The 19,960-nt window shown below is 37.5% G+C and overlaps 2 protein-coding genes across 7 annotated transcripts; both read right to left on the reverse strand.

The window, feature by feature from the left end:
- Positions 1 to 142: 142 nt before the first annotated feature.
- LOC140768231 (uncharacterized) lies at positions 143 to 11,489 on the reverse strand. Of its 6 annotated transcripts, none has more exons than XM_073108427.1 (22): positions 11,156 to 11,487; positions 8,678 to 8,913; positions 8,222 to 8,428; positions 6,518 to 6,772; positions 5,658 to 5,782; positions 5,509 to 5,553; positions 5,316 to 5,397; positions 5,152 to 5,220; positions 4,906 to 5,076; positions 4,762 to 4,827; positions 4,153 to 4,221; positions 3,889 to 4,032; positions 3,709 to 3,785; positions 2,966 to 3,232; positions 1,714 to 1,805; positions 1,505 to 1,590; positions 1,255 to 1,377; positions 1,132 to 1,174; positions 1,002 to 1,042; positions 616 to 677; positions 475 to 526; positions 143 to 355 (listed from the first exon to the last, which is right to left on the reverse strand). In XM_073108427.1, the coding sequence occupies exons 3-22, from the start codon at positions 8,390 to 8,392 to the stop codon at positions 305 to 307; spliced, it is 2,091 nt and encodes a 696-aa protein (XP_072964528.1). In that variant the 5' UTR covers positions 8,393 to 8,428; positions 8,678 to 8,913; positions 11,156 to 11,487; the 3' UTR covers positions 143 to 304. The 6 variants fall into 6 exon arrangements, 5 of the variants coding, with proteins under 5 accessions (XP_072964528.1, XP_072964529.1, XP_072964531.1 ...); XM_073108428.1 differs by having other exon boundaries at positions 11,141 to 11,487; XM_073108430.1 differs by lacking the exon at positions 8,678 to 8,913.
- A 3,276-nt stretch (positions 11,490 to 14,765) lies between these two features.
- LOC140768872 (disease resistance protein RGA2-like) lies at positions 14,766 to 19,711 on the reverse strand. The gene is made up of 2 exons (XM_073109322.1): positions 15,451 to 19,711; positions 14,766 to 15,024 (listed from the first exon to the last, which is right to left on the reverse strand). Exon 1 carries the CDS (start codon positions 19,638 to 19,640, stop codon positions 15,543 to 15,545), a length of 4,098 nt encoding a protein of 1,365 aa, XP_072965423.1. The 5' UTR covers positions 19,641 to 19,711; the 3' UTR covers positions 14,766 to 15,024; positions 15,451 to 15,542.
- Positions 19,712 to 19,960: the final 249 nt, after the last annotated feature.

Below are 19,960 nucleotides of genomic sequence, written 5' to 3' on the forward strand. Positions count from 1 at the left end.
ACTTCACCAAATTGGTTGCAAGCATCAACTGTTTACACTGTCCAAGTCTGAGCTGAGTATTGCTGCTCTGCTTGGAACTTTTTTGAGTATAATACAACACCTAGAATGAGTGTGCTCTTGATTATTTTCTGTGTGCTTCCTCTGATGGCAAGCCAGGAAAATACTGTACAAATAAATTAATATATGGCTACATCGTCTACTGATCAACTTTACAGAAGGCCATTCTCCACGCAACACCAAAAATTGATAAAATAATAAGCATAAAAGATACGAAGCCTCCAAATACACGTGTGATGGATAGGCCTCATTTATGAGGATATCCCTTTGTTGTCCTCTCTTTAATCTGCCGTTCTAACTGAAACACAAGAAACCAAGGCGTATTTAGTACCTTCAACATGAAATTAAAAAAATAAAAATTATATTATGAACATTAATCCCAATAGTACTCAATTACGAAATATTTCCGACGACTACCTGAGCATTTTTCAAGTTTAACTTCTGCACCTCTTCCGCAAGTTTTGTGTTGCTAAAATTGCAGCAAGTTTCAGACAACTATACAACAACAACAAAAATAAAAAAGTGACACGCTTGATTGAAAAATAGAGCATTACGTACCTTTGTTCCAGATGAGCAACATAAGCCTGTAGTTCCTTCTCGTTCACGGAGGCTCCTGACGGCTGTATATGAATAGATCAAAGTTACTGTCTGTCCAAGCTATTCAATTGAATTAATCAATGAAACAGCCAAGTACAGTAAATACTATTGACTATCTTTTGCATCTGGTATTCCTAATTAAAAAACAATGTACTTAACACTCGTGAACTCTTAAAAAGGTTTAGGTTATTTCTTTACCTAGATAATGCCATTTAATATACCAACAAGGTTAAGGGATCCTACAATATAGACTCATGAGACTACAGCAGAATTTACGATTTACTAAAGACGCTCCTGAAGGTTTTTGCACCAAATAAAACAAGGGGAGAACTGTCGAAAATACACACCTGTGATAAATCACTAGTGCCAGGAACTTCTGTATGCAAGCCTGCCTCGGACAGTGTTGAATAAGATAGTCAGTTTTAACAAATTTAAGCTGAATGATGGGAGAAAAAGATATCCTGCCATGATACGTACCAGGTGTTTGCTCAATACATGTGATCAAATTATTCAGTAATTCCTGCCAAATGCAAAATATAACAAATAAAAAATATAGCCAGTAAATATCAAGCAAAATGAAAGAAAGCTCTGGAAACATACCTGCTGCAAAACATTTTGCTGTAACAAAAATTGCAATGAAGGAAGAAGTGACACAGCACTGACAGGATGTTTTCTTGGTGCTCCAACCACTTGGTTCGATAAGCTGGTTCCTGCTGAACTTATCTAAGAGATGATAAAATATAAGGTTCTACATGTAATAAGGACTTCCATATTATTCCAAAAGATAAGATTTTTTATGCCCTAAATTCTGTTTACTATTTAAATGATATCAATTTGAGTAACTAAGTACCTTTCTATTTGCTTCATCCGAAGTAACTTTAAACCGCCCCTTACGTTGGACAACTTTTCCTTCTGTTGATTCCTCTTGTGCTGATACTGTAACAACAAAGCAATTGTGATTGATAGAAAAAAAAGGAGAGAACACTTAAAAGAGTGCCCGGTGGGGAAGGACAAAGAGAAGTAGATATTTGCAAGAGATAAATGTTAATAACACCATACCTGATGAAGAGTTATATGAATCTCTCTTTTGACGGAACAGTAGAGGGCCACTATGGTTCCTCTCCTGTTGATATTTCCGATGCAAATCACCCCTTTGAAATGTTACAAAACATGTATGAAAATGTTGCATAAATAGAAAAATTATAGAGGAACAGGACAATCAAGAAACTAATAGACCAAGAATAATAGGCAGAACATTTAAACTATCTTTAGTTTCAGTTTACATGATATCAATAAAGAAGATCAGCATATCATGATTCCTTTACATTGTTGTTTGCAAATTTCTTGAAGCACACAAAATTACAAGAAACCACCAGACCTGTGTATATGGACTTGGGCTACAACCTTTCTGTTATAACTTCCAAACATGTTTTAAGACTTTTTACCCATTGATTCTGCCTTGAGACAATGAAGAGATACCCCAGAGAGAAAAAAGACAAGAAAAAGAAAAAGAATTAGTAGGGACCAGCTGCTATAGTTCAAGTGCTGATCCCCCTTTCTCATCATTATGTGTCTCCAACCATGATCATTCAAATCCAATCAGAAATGTAAGAATGGAAAAGAGAGAGAAAAGGAAACCAAATGTACAGCAATTGTAGCTGTAACTAAATAGGGCGATAGCCCACACAACCCCTCCTAATTGTTCAATGTCTCAACAACAAGAGGAAAAACGAGAGAAAAGAGAGAATCTGAATGATTCCTCTCCTCCTAATTGTTCAATATCTGGACACCAAGGGGCAGTAAGTCCCTCCTCTCTAATTTGACCAGTTTCTCTTTCTTCTCTTAACCCAGGATGATGAAAGAGTTAGTTTTGCCCAGTGGTCAAAACTGTTTGGTTTCAGCAGAAACCTACTGTAGCCCACCAAATCTTATAGGTTTATTGGTTTCAGCCTATTCTTTTGGGCCGGGACTGGCTGACCAATCTATATTGTCCGATATGGATCTGCTTTAACCGATTTCCAAAACTAAATTGCATTACATATACCCCTCTCATATATGTCATAAATACACTGTTTCATCTCAAATGAGCATCAGCAGCTTGGTACTTTCACCAAATTGTTTGGTAGTATCATAACTTTTGATATCGCGTTAAAGCTACTTTGCTTTACATTCTGAAGCATGGAATGTAAAGGTTCAAGCTATGAAATAAATGACTAATCATATAAACTTTAAAGCAGATGAAACAGCATTTAAAAATGGTCATAGTTTGCAGGACCTATGACACGAAGAGTTTAATAAGTAGAATGATTACCTCTCAGTATCCCCAGCATTATTCCTGTAAGGAGAAAGAACATGCTCTGGGAGAAGAGAACCACTTGAAAATTTTTGGCGTCCAAGAGAGTTCATATTTGAGGGCACAGAGAAACTCCTTTCCATATCTTCACCATTACACTTAACAGATTTTAATTCCACCAAATCTGATGATTGATGAGAAGGAATCGGAAGATCTGAACTTGCCTCCCTCTTCCAATTAGGACTGGTAGAATTGGCATCATCATCACAAACATCAAAACATTCTCTACATCAATTGAATCAGAAATGAAATTAGTACAATTTAATAATCCTGCTTCCTATAACATTAGTTTCTAACCAGTGATTCCTAAGTCATACTTTCATCACAGAACCGTTAAAAATGAATGACCTAAAAAAGCTATATATTTAAAATGAAGACGAGTATCAAAAAGTTTGGTACTCTCATATTACGTTTTATTTCTAAAATTAACGAACAAAATATTACAGCAATTCTACGCAACCTCAATCACTTCATTAGATACTCTCATGTAGAACCTTGATGTTTTTATGAATACTGGAAACCTTACTAGTTGACGGACATCTGCATATCTATAATATTAATTCTTTCTTTGCTTTCAGCAAAAAGGCAATGAGAAAAGACAGAGTAAAGTCCAGTTAGCCTTGCTGGACGGAATCACCAAGAAGGGTTTTTAATATAAAGAAATTTTGATTAGTACTTTTGAGCAGCTGAAAAGGACATACTTGAGTGCCTGAAGAGGACGAGTTGGAAATACAGAGGCAAATGGACCCTCCAAATCCTGAAGTTCCTGTAGCTCCTCCTGAAGAAGAATAAAAGGTGATGGAATGATCTACAAAACAAGGGTTGGAAAGGAAAACAATTTTAAGACAGTAGGATAAAAATAATAATAATGAGATTGATACCTCCACACAACTTGCAGCATTACTATGGTTACATCTTTCGGAGGAGGGAAATTGCTGTTGAAAATCAACATCTTCAAGATCATCCATTAACTTACGGTTATATTCTACATCTTCTGGATGGAAGATGTCATCTGAAGTATCTAGCTGCAAAAGCATGATTTTAAGGGAAAGAAGACTTAATCATTGTCTTTTCCTTCAACTGATAATAACATAAGCATGACAGCCTTTTAATTTGTGTTAAAAACTGGAAAGGGACCTCCTTACAAGTGCAGCCTGAGCTTTCAAGTCCTCCAGATTAAAATTCCAACCACTGATTCCCCTTATGTATTCTTGCTGCAAAGTAACATATTTAACACCATCACCAAAAATATCAAAATAGAAAGCATAAAAGTCCGACATGCAATTCTCGACTGATACAGAAGAATTCCAATGGTTTTTCATACAGGTACTTAAGTGAAAAGCAATCAATTGCATCACAAATGTAACACGAGAATTGCAACAAGGTTATAATGCAATATCACTGGTACAGAAGAATGCAGATCATAAGTGTTGACTGGAAAGAGCCAAATGCTTTGCTGATGACCAAGGGAAAGATAAGCAGAGGAAAAGTGGCAAAGGAATATATGACAAAGATAAGCAGCTTTGTGAGCCTTTCGTAAAGGTATAAGGACAAATATGCAGTCTAGATGCTTCATTTAGTATTTAACAAAATAATAGAATGGGAGGAAATGTACATACTTCATAAGTAACCATGGTTAGATGCTTTGACCAAATGGTGAATGCCATGTAACAAAAGACAACCACATGAAAGAAGAGCAAAATTTCCACTCACAGATGGAAAATAAAGATAATAGTGTCATGTAGTAACTTCACCTGTGACAGTTGTTCCTTATCTCCAGACAAAACCTTGTTTTGCATAAGAAATTCAGCCTCCTTACCCTATAAATGGAAGTCCAACTGTGATATATGAATATAAATAAAGCAATAGTTCCAGATCAGAGGTTCATAGATAAACACCTTTAGTTGCCTAAAACGATCACCAAGTGGAGAAAGGCCTTGAAGGATATTTCGTCGAAGATACTCACTTGAACGAGCATGCTTAAAGAAAGGGTGCTTCATAAGCTTTTCTGAACTGGGCCGCTTCTTTGGGTCCTTGACTAAGCATGTAGCCACCATATCTTTGAAAGACTACAGAAAAGATAGCACTTCAAAAATCACAGTCAAAAGTTACTTATGCTGTAAGTTTTCAATGTAGAAGAAAACCTTTGAAAATCGTTTATCCCTTTCATAATCAAGACCTGGTGGTGCATTTTGCAAGGTCATAAGCAACACCTACAATAAGAAAAAGTAATATGTATCTTTACAGACATACAGGAAAAATATTTGACATGCTTAATGCCTCTATATGGTTTCTTATTTAGACTGACCTTCATTGGAGGGTACTTGGAAAACGGAGCATGACCATGGGCAAGCTCTAATGCTGTTATGCCAAATGACCAAATGTCTGCTCTGTTTACACAAGATAGTAGAGGAGGATATAAGGTGAAAATAGGAACATATATCAAAGAATATGTAGTTAAATGGACTTAACATGTCCCAACTAGATCGTTGTCCACTCACTTAAAATCATAACCATGTAATTGCTGCATAACTTCAGGAGCCATCCTGCAAAAATGTAAGAGAAGATAAGGAGGGTGAGCTTCAATGTACTAAATCAGCACTATTATCACATTGCCAAAAACAAAATGGAGTAAATTTGAAAAGCTCACCAACATGGAGTCCCAACAAATGTATTTCGTGATCGTTGCCTATCACCAGTATCAAACATGCAAGCTGAGACTCCAAAATCTGCCAGCTTAACATCTCCATTAGCATCAATTAAGATATTCCCAGCCTGAAAAAAAAGGGTAGAACAACCTCAATATATTGGGAAAAGCGGTGCATAAATGTATATATATTGTACCCATATGTAATAACCCAATTGTATATGGAAGATGGATAAACAGTTAATATAGTAGACGAAAACAACCAAACATAAAAAGCTACTACTATAATTGTCATCAACCATGAAGTCTATAAAGACAATTTCTTTGCCACACTCATTTGAAACACATATTTACCCAGCAATGTAAAATATCTAGAGTACCAGCTAATTATACTTGTCCCAGGAAGGCAATTTGACAGGGAAAAAGAACTTGGAATGAAAGCTACTAGATTGACTTCCAGTTGGCAACCTTCCCACTAATAAGCTAAACATGAGTGAAAAATTATTAGTTATGACATCTGGCATTTCTTCTGGGCAAGAAAATATAAGCTCTCTTTAGTATTAATACCAGCTGACAACTTTATGGTTATCAGGTTATTAGGCCAGCAAGTTATATACGAATAAATGAAAAGCAAATGAATAATTCAAGAAGAGAGGATTTTTTTATTCTCTGAATTGAAATACTCAATCTTTTGTGCTTCACAATGGCACCTTGAGCCCAAGATAGACCACTAAATATGCATGGACCACAAACAAAAACCATAACTCAATTTAACCCATTTGGCACGCATTTGGTCATAAAAGGGTTAATCTGTAAATAGAAAAGACAACGAAAGACAACAGAGTCAAATTTTACATAATTACCTTAACATCTCTATGAATGTGCCCATCAGAATGGAAATAAACAAGAGCTTTCAGGACCTCACGTAACAGAGTTGCTATAACTGCCTCCTCAAAACCTTCTGGATATGAAGATTTCATAATATGAAGAGCAGATCCTCCAGCCATGTAAGGCATCACGACCCAAAGATTATGCTCTACTATGAAAGAGCAATGTGCACGAAGAACGTTTGGATGATCAATCAAGATCATTGTCTGTACTTCCCTTCTTATTCCATCCTGTAAAATTAGAGAATCACAAAGAGATTATTAAAAGATACAAAGGATGCGCCACCTTTGAAAAATGATATTTTTAGCACCAGATAATAAAGATTCACCTTATACCAGTGGAAGAAAGATCCACTACCATGATTCTCAGATGCATCTCTAGATATTTCATATTAGAGTAGCAAACAATCAAAGAATTAGATACTTTCTGCTTTAAGCATCCAGAGAGGCTACAAAAAAGATACAACTGAAAGTTTCTCTTCTTGTAAACATATTACCATTAGAAGATAATGACCTATCAGGAACAACAAAATCCATGAAAATTATCAAATAAAGAAATAATATATATACATGTGGTTGAGACCTATTCAAGGCCTCCCATGTTCCTCAATAATTGCTATTTAATTTTTCTCCACTTCTCCGTCATTGTTGGAAATTGTCTGATAGAGTAATCCACTAATCATCAGCAGTTACAGGAACCCTTCCTATTACCATAACAATTCCTTAAACTCTTACACTCTTAGCTGATATCATACAGCAACCTTAAAAACAGATGTCTTACTGTAATCATGTGTTGTTCTCCAAGATAAGAGACCTCATCATCCCCTTGGCAATGTTTCAAACAGTCAGTGGACATGTCTTTAACCTCCTCATGTTCTAAATCACCATTTTTGGCAAAGAAGCTCTAGTGAATTCCCTTCACCCAAAGAGTGAATTTTAAAGAAATAGCAACTTCATTACTTGAATTTTGAAAATATTTTAGCCTCGACCTTTAAATAAAGAATGTACCCAACCTCCATACTTTTGCAGTTTCTATATCAAACTTCAGTTGATAATATCTTTAGCCTTTCTCCCCTTACATTTTGAAGATATTTAACTTATTTCCTTTTCTTAATGCACAATAACATATTCTGATCTTGTTATGTGATTGATTTGGTCAGGATGCATCTTGCTTTGCCATTGCTCCTATGATCCAGTAGACAAGCGACATGTATTAAACCTTTACTACCTTCCATACAAGGGAAGATATATATACAATTAATAGTTAAACCCATTATTTGATATATATCACATTGAGGAAATCCACCATTATTAGCAAATGCAAACATAGATGAACAAAAATCAAATTTGCAGCAGAGGAACAAAATGAAAATATCAATCCATGAACACATTGTTGCCTACATCTAAAGAAGTACTTGGATGCCACCCTGAGAACAGAGCTAGGAACAAAGGGAAAAAAGTCAACAAGGAAAAGAAAAATAACTGAGTCCGGAAGGACACCGGGTAGAAGTAATGGAGCACGAAATTATGTGGGCAAACATTGTGGAGCAGTGAGTACAAACAAATTGAGAATGTACACGAAAGAAAAAACAAGCACATGAAAGCAAGGAAATCTAAGCTACATATCTACCAAAGCGAAAAACTCAAACTTCTAATAATAATAGGAAAAAACTAACTTACCAGATCATTATTGCACTTCTCAAGGTCAAGAACTTTAATAGCAACTATCTCATTTAGTGGAATACAGAGAGCCCTGTACACTGTAGCACTAACACCTTCTCCAATTTCCTCGTACAACTTGTAATCTTTAGAATTGACCGGAAATCTCTTCTCAAATTCATGTTCCATCATTCTCTCTTACAGGACATCATTAACGATCTTCATGCCCTAAAATTCCCATGATGCATAAATAAGTTAAAACTAGAAGGAAATACTTAAGAAAAAATAAAATCCAGTTTGATAATCTTTCTTCTCCCTCCAAGATGAGATCCCAAGGTAGTTTTGGCAATTACATGGAGGTGAATGGTGCCTCAGTTTTTTCATGCATGTGGACAGAGCTGAATTCAAAGATATAACTGCACATATTTCTACATATATAGTATGTTAGCAAAAATCAAAAGTAGTTTCAGTACTAACAATTTTCATTTTGCTCTTCAACAGTGACTGCAGCTTAATGATTGAGAACTGCATCTCTAGAGCATGGCCATCAATAACTATCAACATGAAAAAGAGGCACCTTACTGGAACCATCTAATATGGAAAGAAAATGGATATCTATGACAAGGACGAATCAAAATCATCTCATGCTGTAACTCTGAACTTTCAACTAATTCAGCACTGAAATCAAGCACTGCTATGGCACGACAATGTATCTGCAAAAATTAAAAATAAAAAATAAAAAAAAAATGAACCAGTATGCTATAATAGCCAAGAATCATTAAACTAAAGTCATCAACTTTTACTCGACGAAATAGCAAGGAACAAAAGAAACATAAAAAGGGTACAAAACTAAACCAAAATTAACAAAAGAGAAGGCACTTGATATAATGCGAAATTCAGGATAAGTTAAGCAAGAAAAAGACATTCTATGTTGATTGGTAAGAAAATAAAAATATTTATGACACAAATTAAAAAGAACATGAAGAACTAAATAAAAACAAAGACCGAGAAAAAGAATGAAGTAGGAGAGAAATGCTCCATTAAGAGACTTATACTATATCGTTATACTTAGGGGTGTAAACGAGCCAAGCTTGAGCGAGATTTGAAATTGAAGTTTAGCTCGAGCTCAAGACGAGCCAACCCCGCACTAAACAAAACATACAAGCAGGCAATTAATAAAAAAAATTCAAGGAATAAAGGGTGTTCCTAGTGCATGAGACTTTGGCTTACATGGTCCGGTGAGGGGAAATGTAAGTAGCCGTACCGTCATCTCTAAATAAGTTGTTTCCAAGGCTTGAGCCCATGATCTCTTGGATGCGAGGGGCATATCTCACTGCCACACTACACCCTCAAAATTCCCAAGGGATATTTGTCTGGATGCGGCTAATTGCAAAACCTTATGATGGAAGACGATGCCGCATCAAAGAAATGTAGCTCTTCGAATAAAAGGCACTTGCATTTAGTCTAAAAGTCCATATATTATGATAATGAACTTTCTATCGATCTTGCTGGAGAGGAAAGGCTCACCTATTAAGCTTCCTACCACTTTTTAACAAGACAGAATCTGCTATTAAACTTATGCACTCAGGCCAGGGTTTACAACTCACCAAGGCAGCAAGGCCTAGTGTGCCTAATTACTTCTTTGCTTCTCCTAGTTGGTTTGCTTACTCAAAAAACCCACAACTTAATAAAATCTTGCCATAGTCAGACGACCTCCTTTCTATTAATCCCTTACTTATTGAGCTTAAAAATAAGAAACCATATCTAATCAACCCAAATTGTACACTAATTAGCATCGAAACTAACAAAATAAACAAACATCGAACACAACCAATGTAGACTCCTATGGACTTAGGGCCTTTTGAAGAATGAAGACATTTAAAATTAATTCAGACATCCATCTAATGTCTCCAACACATCCAAGTGTATCATTTAAGAAACTAGGCAGCACTAAATCTTGCCTCTAGTTAGTCAAAATGACATTGCAACTAATAAGGTAAGTATTAGTTTATTACCAATTATTGCCATGCCGTCCGGCATGATATGCATAAGATGGCAGAACCTTATGGCACATGATTTATGCAATTTAGCACAAGGCAGCACAAGGTCATTACACTTCATACCAGATCAATATAGGGAAACATGTGTCAACACGGGATTTGGCAGTTGGCATGGGTTCACAAACATACGGCACTACCATGCAATAGTGGAAAATTTTCTGTCGGCATGGTAAGTGTCGAGCAGCATGCCTCGTGCAGCTCAATATAAAAAACCATAATTGTATCAAACAACTGGTACTGGTGATCTTATGAGTATCACCTTTCCTGGGTACTCTTTATTAAGTGAAGTGGCCTCAGATTCTAGAGGTTATCAAGAGTTATTGTCTGAGAGAAATTTCACCAATATATGATCTTCAACAGTAATGTCGAGGTTACAGAAAGCTGTAGCAAAATATAGTGGATCATTATCTCGATTTGTAGCTGAAATCTTAGGATATAAGGGAAGATAAACAATAGGTCAAGTACAAACATCTAAAAAGATAAGAAGGTATGCCATTGGTTTAATTTTGATGTCAAGCAATAGTACTCAACGATGAGATGATTCGTGATATAGACAGTATAGGACACTGATACATCAACAAGGCAAATGTAGGCATGCATGAACATCTATATATATATATATAGACAAATACGCAGAGTAAACCAAAATGTTCAGTTCTCTTTCACTGAAAACACATGACCTGCCCAATCAACTCATGGCATTCTTCATCAACTGCAATCAAACTTCAAGAAAGCCCAGGAAACGCTCAAATTCTACCCAATCAACTCAACGTATCATTCATGAAATGCAACAAACCAACAACAAGAAACCTCGAAGCACCACAAAAGTAGCCAAGAAATCAACTCAGATATATGTAAGGAAGAAAAGAAGAAGATTCACCATGGGGATGCGCACCTAGGGTTAGGGTTTCCTTCAAGAGTCAAAGAATCGACGACAGGCGAATCGAGCCTTGACCGAGAGACGGAAAAGATGACGAATCGGAGCTCCGAAAAGATCAAAAGATCTCCTCCCTCCCTCCCTCTCTCTCTCTCTCTCTAGAGGAGGGTAGATGAGATCGCCGCTTAGGATCTGGCCTCCTCCTTCATCATCACCCCCCAAATCTCTCCCCTCTCTTCTCCCTCCCGGCGCGATCGGGATTTTTCTCTTTTCCTTTTGGTTTTCTCTCTCTCTCTCTCTCTCTCTCTTTTTCTTTTTTCCTTTTTTTTTCCCCTTTCTTGTTGTAAGCGGAAAGAGATTAGCCTTTTTTAAGGGGGGGCCTTTTCGCCTTAATTTCTCTCGTGGAGAGGAGAGAGAAAAAAGATCAAACCCTCGTTTTAATTTCCAGAGAGGCGGCAGTGTGAGATGCCGGTCCCTGGTTGGATCCTCCCCTATCTTAGCTGGAACGGGCAACAGCTTCACTTGCCTGACGTGGTGTGGGCCCCCCGCATCCCCCGTAAAATGCTTATAGAATGGCGGCGGCACAGTAAAGAGAAGGGTTAATTACATTTTTGACCCTATCACTTTCACCTCCCTAAGAAAATAACATACATTTACTGAAATTTAAGCACAAACGAGCCCTCTTATTTAAGGAACAAATTTTAATATAAAATTAATTAATTAGTTAATAGATGGATAAAAATATAGTTAGAAATAGAATTTATTTTTTAAAAAAAAAATTAGAGAAGATCAATATAAAATTTTATCTTAAAAAATTATTACAAAAAACTCCGAAATAGAATATGAAAATATATAGAAAGAAGAGGAAGAGGGGGATATATATATTTTTTCTCCAATTATTGATTTAGTCAAAAAAAAAATAAAAAAAAATTATTTCTGTTGGAATTTTTATTAAAATATTGTACAAGTAGCCTTAATGATATATTTAAATAATTTAGAGAGTTTATATATCAACTTCTTCTTCTTCTTTTTGAGCTATCCTTATTCATGATTAGCCCTCGACAAAACTTATCTATAAATTTTAACAATAGTTTTTATTATTAAAATCCTATCTAACTATTACTATATAGAGGAGATTTTTATCATTAAAACCCCAAACATTTCTTCTAATTTGCTACTCAAATCCTTTTGTGATAAGCTTGCTGGATCTCTCCACTTGTTAAGGAGCGACCAACAACTGAGCTGAGTCATGAGTCAAGAGTCAAGGGTCAAGATCCGCCCCCCCCCCCCTGGCCAAGTGGGGCCCAACTACCAACCGGTCGACAAGAGTGGGCCCACGAAGCAGTATATACTTTCTTTTTGTAATAAAACGAATCGGTATATACGCAGAACGATTCCTAATCCAGACAGTGTACTAACAATTCTATATCCTTCTTTCCACATCCACAAAAGCTTGGCAATTGGCATTTGCGCACTCCCATCTTGCAATTGCCCCAATTGTTCTTATAAACTCTTAGAAGAAAAATAATAATAATAATAATAATAATAATAAATAAGAACAATAAACTTGTAGCTAGCTATATTTTTTTAACTTTTTTTTCAATTTTAGCGTGACTTTTGCACCGTGAGTTGATGCTTAATCAATCATAATCAATAACGTGCTGAGTGACGTGGTGGCTCAGTTTAATTCAGTTATTTAGGTTTCACTGAGCTTTTAGCTATCTAGTTTAAGTTATATATTGTTGAATAATTGCTTTGAATTTGAGACATGCTTCAAGTCGTCGTTAATTTTTCAAACTAATCTACTGAACCATCCACTGAATTAAACTGAGCCACTAAATTATTAAATAATTTTTTTATAATATTATTTGATGTTAAGGTTGATTATGAGCAGAGTTAGGTTGGTGGCGGCAAAATTTGGATGGATGGATGGAAGAAAAAGTCTATGCGTTTGACTCCTCCAGCTGATCGCGTACAAGCCCAATTGGGTCAGCGCGTCAATCCGGGAGACGTGCACGAAAATTGCTGCACACGTGGTGGACGAGACACGAAGTATTGGGTATTGAAACTGTTGATGGTCATTAAGGCAAGATTTTCCCTACAATTATGTACTATATTCCATGTCGACTGCCAAATTTGGCCTTATATAAATTACAAGACCTAAATAAAACTACATTAATTCATACATATACTCTTCAGCTTATTAAAAAATTATAAAAAATAAATAAATAAATTTCAGACTTGGAGGCCAAGGATTACGTTTGTCGATTTTGTCGTATCATACCTTCCTCGTTATTTCCTATTTGTTTCAAAATTCTTGAAGAAGTGTTCAAACGAATATTGATTCCTTACAAAGGGCATTCTTTTGGAGAGGTAGAAGTGAAGCTTTCTAGCTTTTTGGGGACTGTTTGCAAGGGGGAAAAAAGATGGTGGCTTATATCATCCTCTCATACTGCTCCTTGGAAGTCTTTCGTCTGAAGCTTTTATTACAGGCATTGTTCTCCTTTTAAAAAGAGGTCAAATCTTTGACGTTGTCAGCTAAGTTAGTCAAAAGACTGTTTTAAATGAGAACGGATACATTTCATGTTCTCTTCTCCGGAGGCGTGGAATTAATCAGAGAATCTTTGGAGAGGGACAACGAGGACCTATGTTTGGATACAGTATACATTTTCTTCTTGGAGTTTTAACACCGTGATAATTAAATGATGCATATCTTAGATATCATGTTGTCTAGATGAGCTTTAAAATTTAAAAAAAAAAAAATAATCTTGGTGGGCTCTTATCCTCGTTCATCATTTGAAAGATAAAGATTCCTATGAAGGTTAAAAAAAAATTATTTGGCTTGTTCTTCAGTCTAAAATCGATTCAGGGTGTGTCGTCTGTAGATAGACAGATGAAAGTATCAACCATGAGGTATTCGATATGAATTCTTCGCCATTTTTACTGCTCATCTCTACTCGGATGGCTTACCTGCATATGTGAAAGGATAGTTGCCAGGCTTTGAAATCTTCTTTGCTAAGTGGGTGGGATATGATATCACGTCTAATTTTGGTGGCAACTTTGAAAAGAGAGGAACAGAAGAATTTCTCTCAAGCAAGCCATATCTCTTTCCGTAGAGTAGAAAGTATTGAAACTTTTGCATGTCCAAACTTATGACATTTGACGGATATGTTCTTGATATAGAGTAGAATAATTGTAAAATATTTCATATATTATCAATGCCTAGATCGTTACTGTACGTTAGGATCTTTTCTATGGTATAATTTCTGGAATAACAGGTTTAGAAGTTTATAACTTTTAATTCGCAAGTTGAGACTCAAAAGAACCTTTATAGACATGTTATTGATATAGAGGAGAATCATCTCCATATAATTTTATAAGTTATCAATGCTCAAACAGATCTGTACGATAGGATCTTTTCCTATGTCTGACAATAATTTACAGCAGGTCGTCTAGGATACCAGATTTCAAGGGCGTATAACTTTTTAACTCCCAAGCAGGAGCAGGAGTCAATTGTGAAGTAAATCTACAATTCCAGAGCTCAATTACTCATAAGAAGTGCATGAATTAATTGAACCCACAATAATTCCATAACTTAGCATAGCAAGGTATATTTCATTGTCCACAGATACCAAATACATAACATCAATCAACCATACAATGCAAAAGTGTAATAACTACTGATAGACAGTTTGCATTAAACCATTATCTCTATAATAACCCACTGATATGCCAAACATAGCAGCAAGATTGCTTAGCAACTCCATTATCGTACTCCAGGTCGGTATAAATCTCATAGAAACCTCGACATCAAGCTAAAGTTTTTACTCAAGTGCTCCATAAGTGCTGCAATGGTCTTGGATATATTGGAAACTCTAAGCCGAGAACTGCAAAACAAATAGGACTCGGATGGATACTTTGAACTGCCGCAAGAAAGACCTTTAATTTACTTGAAAAATAAGTATAAACAACGGAATGAAGATCAAGAGCACTATATTTTTGCCAAGTCTTGATGATTATCTTGATCAACTGCAAGTTACTTAATACTAGAGAACTCTTATGGAAGTGCCCCATCTTTTACCAGCAGAAAGCACACGAACATCAAGTAATTTGTAGATATGATATGGATGAATAATTAATCAAGAAACTTATTTAGCATGAAACTTGATGAAAATGTTTAGCTTACATGCAAGAAGAGAGTAGTACTCAATTAAGAGAGGAACTAATTAAGCATGCGGCAGTAGCATGGGAATAAATAATCAATGAAGGAGGAGGAGGAGGAGGAGATAGTGGTAGGCTGGAAAATGAATTACCACACCACCGTGGCGAAGTAGCATCAGCGGTTGAAGAAGAAGAAGAAGAAGAAGAAGAGAAGCTTCAAACATACTTCTTGGATCTATCTGTCTCACCAGATAGATCTCTGAGTAGTACGGGCGACCTTGGGCCTATCGTTCGGTTTTCGGCACCACTCCTTAGAGATCCATCCAGTTATTTGAATATGCCTTAGTGATTCAGGCCAATATGGCGGTGGCAAGATACGACCGCAACAGTAAATCCTTAGGCTGATGAGCGAGTGGGGCAGATGCACCGGCAATGATGAGATAGGGCAAAATTTCAAATTCAGCACACGAAGCGACGCAGGCAGACCGGATAAGGACGAGATACCAGGGCAGTTCTTCAAATGTACTTCTTCAAGCGACTCAGGCAAATTCGACGACCACGATGAGATATCTGGGCAGCTGTCTAACTGTAGTGTCTTAAGGGAGGAGAGGCTTTTCAAGCTCCTTGGTAGGGACTGGACTTTGCAATTATGCAAGCGAAGATTCTTGAGGGAGGCGAGAGAGTTGAAGGCCTCTTCATGGAAGGATGCTTCAGGGGAAGAAGACAAATACAAGCTCCTTAAAACTGCAAGAAAATGACTACTACTTGAGAGCAGCATCGTTGTGAGTGTTGCAGAATTGCTGATTTCAAGCTCCTTAAACAATGACAAGTCGACAGCCTCGGAGAGAGAAGAAACTACCACGAGTTTTGGGACGTTTAGAATTGCCAACTTCTCCAAGGAGCCAAGTGCGCCTTGGGAGCATTTCAGTGCAGAAAGCTCGGGGCAATTTATGATCACCAACCTCGTGAGTGCTCTCAGGCGAGACAGTGAAAGAGATGCTAGGGATCGACACTTATCCAGGCGAAGAGTGACGAGGTTGGGTAGATCTCCGGCGACAATATACCTCATGCTCATGCATTCGTAGATAATTAGGCATTGAAGAGAAGGTGGAAGGATGCCCCTACCACCACCTTCAGAGGGCATCATTATCTCCAACTCCAAGCAGGGACAGGAGGAGATTTCGAGTTTCTTCAGGGAAAGCAGCGCATGTAGACCTCCCAGCGATTTAAGCCAATGGCAGTGACGAATTTGTAGATCAGTTAATGCCATCAAGTGATGTAGGATCTCTTCAGATGGAAGGGTTGTTATTGTCCTGATGCTATATAACTCCAATGATTTGAGAAAAGTCAGCTTTCCTAGGCATTGAGACAGTGCCCCGTCTGTGATATTGCAGTACCCTATCTGCAAACTTTGAAGTGACGAGGGCAAGATTAATTCGCTCTTCTCACGCCTCCCAAAGATAGCTTCTACTCTTTGCTCTTGACAACAGCAGTAGGCCTTCCAAAGATGATCCACTTCCATTTGCATTGACAAGTCTTCAGAACTCTGTAGGGCAGTTGCAAGCGTCATGAAATCTTCTGCTACGTCTAGCTTCTCAAACTCCATCGATCTCTTGACTTCCAAACAATCTCTTGCGAGCTCTTCTCTTATATAATGGTTAATGTCTCCCATGATCTCCAGTTTTCCGCTGAGTCGACAACTTCGTACAATGTTCATTAAAGATTTCTTTTTGTCATTACTCTTCTGTAGCTCTTCCTCCGAGACAAATATTAGTGACCGACATCCATCTACCACCAGACTCTGAAGACTCTGAGGAAGCAAAGGAAACGTCCTGAGGTTGGGGAGATCCCAAATTTCCAACTCGTCGCAACGAAGAAACAATTTGTTCATGGGTGGAAGATCTTCTAATAAGGTGCAACTTATAAGCTTGAAAGACCTCAGTTTCTCTATGCACCCCCTTCGTAGCAACCAATTCGGATACCTAGGAGACGTGTAGCCTTTGATAGATAGATTTATTAGATCGGAATGTGGTTGGAGGCCCTCCAACACCTCCATATCCAAATTCATCTTCCCACAATCTCTCCCATGATGATTCTTCCACTCCAAGGACAAACTCTCGAGATGTTTCTTATCTTTCAGATTGGCTTCAATAGCCTCATCCTTGCTCTTAACATTGTCCAAATTGGAGATGTTTAGCGATCCTCGGAGCTCATTTAGGTTCTTTAGCTGATTTATTTCATAACCCTCCTCCTTCTTTACATCAAACTGGCATAAATTTTGGAGAGAAATTAACCTCCCTATATCACGTAACGGTAATCCCATGGGCTCTACATGGGTTTGCTCGAAATACCGCAGATTGACAAGATTTTTCAAGCTTCTTGGTAAATTAGCATAAGGACATTTGAGTAGTTGTAAATTATAAAGCTTACCCAATGATACAGGCAACTGAATCGTATCACTACCAAAGAGATATAAGTAGCGCAGATGCTTTAAATCTCCTATATATTTGGGTAATCTTTTGATTCTTCTGAATGATAGGTGAAGAACACGTAGTTTCTTAAACTTCATTATTGCTGCTATAAGCTGATCGATGACACCATCCTTGAGTGGATCACGAACTATGAGAGTGCGCAAGTTTTCTAATTTATTGAAACTCATGTTGTCTTCTGTCACACCTGCACCTGAGACATACAGACGGCGAATTGTCAAAGGAATTTCTTTCACCCGACTATTCTCTATTCTGAAATAATCTTCTTCTGAAACCCTTTCTGCTAAGTCGTGAAATAAGTCATGCATATTACAATATTCGGTACTGCCCTCAACTGGTTGCAAAAATGAACGAGATAGTAACTCAAAAAAGTAATCATTTCCTATATCCTCCATTCTTGTACAACCGTCCGAGGTATTGATGAACCCCTCAGCCATCCATAGGTGAACCATCTTTTCTCTTTCAAATCTATAACCTTTAGGAAACAAGCTAAAATAGGAGAAGCAGCGCTGCAAGGGAGCATCTAGGTGTTGATAACTCCATAATAGAACTTGTGCAGTGTCACTCAAATTGTCTCTCTCTAAAGTAGCTTTCCACACGTCGGTTTTCAATCTCTTGCTTAATTGTCTGCCCACTGCTTTCGCCGCCAAAGGAGATTTATGTAGCTTTCGCACAATCTTCTTTCCTATCTCTTCGAGATCTCCCCGTAGATGTTGATCATCTAATTTCGTACCACCAAAAGCATGATGCATGAAAAGTGAGATAAATGCATCCTCTTCTAGATCCCTCAATTGCATGATGTTTTTTGGGCATAAGACCTCTGGCATATTCTCTGTTCTCGCAGTCACTAAGATTTTACTTCCCCTCTTCCCATCAATAGTGAGAGGATCAACAAGCATCTTCCATCTCTCCGCCTCAATAACTGATTCATCGTACCAAACATCATCTAAAACAAGTAATACTTTCTTTAATTTTATTAGATCTCGAAGAGTGCGTTGCAGTGCTTCAAGACTCTCGAGGCGAGGACATTTGCTCATGGTAGCAGACTCTATCATCTCCCTCATGTGCCTAGTGACGTCGAGCTTGCGTGACACACAGACCCACATTTTGATTTCAAAATGATTGATTACTCTTTGATCATTATAGACGAGTTGTGCAAGAGTAGTCTTGCCAGCCCCTCCAATGCCAACAATAGCAACAACGTCCGAATAGCTTCTTCTAATAGTGCTCGTTTCAGGTTGACAAGCTTCAGATGTGTCCAACAAATATTTGTCTATTAAGTCGTCACATTCTTTGTCTCGCCCAAACACTTGAAGTGGAGGTAGGGAGGTGGTCACATTTGATCGTTCTCCGTTGCTCAAATCAAAGGTTATGTTGTTTCTAAATGATATTCCCAAGAGTTCACGAAATGTCTTGGCTTCAACAACAATCTTCTCTAACTTATTCAAACTTTTTCTTAGCTCAATCTTCAACAACCCTTTCTTTACATTGCCTACGCATTTCATATAAAATTTAGGCATGGGATGAGAGAGGAGATGCACCTTCTTCTCAAGAAGCTGATATTGGTACAAGTCCAGCACATCTTCAGCTTCGTACATAGCATCTTTGAGCTTCTTCAGCCATCGCTTTAGCTTGATCTTGTGCTCGCTCTTCTCTACAGCCTCGATCACGAGTTGGAATTGTGGAAGGACGGTTGTCTCCAAATTCTCCAGTCTATCCGTGATGCTAATACCACCGAGGCAAGAGAGGCCCTTGTCGTCGAGGTAAGAAAATCCTTCATTGAGTAGCCTAGTAACTATGGGAGATACCACCCACCCTGCACCTGCGAGCGCTGCCGTCTCAGCCATTGGCATATAGCAATGAAAAGGTGAGGATTGAGAGGGGGAGGGAGAGAAGATTATTGGTTGAGATCGATAGAAACAGAGAGATGATGAATCAGAACAACGTTTGGCTCGTCTTCATACCTCAACGATGAATTATTGAGGATGAGTAAACGTGTACAATTAATTAACGATAGACGTGTACAATTAATGAGCTGCCATGAGTGAATTAATTAAGGGCATATGTGGGCGTGCGTCCTCACCCTGCATTTGCTAGACATCAGTTATTAGAACCGTCGTTCTCAAACAGCACAGGATTTCAAAGTCAACTGCTCATCTACCTTTAAAAAAAG

The sequence above is a fragment of the Typha angustifolia genome, chromosome 10, assembly GCF_048772165.1.
Source record: "Typha angustifolia cultivar Huaian chromosome 10, ASM4877216v1, whole genome shotgun sequence".
Taxonomy (NCBI): domain Eukaryota; kingdom Viridiplantae; phylum Streptophyta; class Magnoliopsida; order Poales; family Typhaceae; genus Typha; species Typha angustifolia.

Coding starts and splice junctions, on each gene's coding strand:
- LOC140768231 (XM_073108430.1), bottom strand. CDS start 8,392: ATGATGGAACATGAATTTGAGAAGAGATTTCCGGTCAATTCTAAAGAT. Junction 5,398..5,508: donor TTACATGGTTATGATTTTAA/GTGAGTGGACAA, acceptor TTGTGTAAACAG/AGCAGACATTTGGTCATTTG. Junction 678..1,001: donor GCACTAGTGATTTATCACAG/GTGTGTATTTTC, acceptor ATTCATATACAG/CCGTCAGGAGCCTCCGTGAA.
- LOC140768872 (XM_073109322.1), bottom strand. CDS start 19,640: ATGCCAATGGCTGAGACGGCAGCGCTCGCAGGTGCAGGGTGGGTGGTA.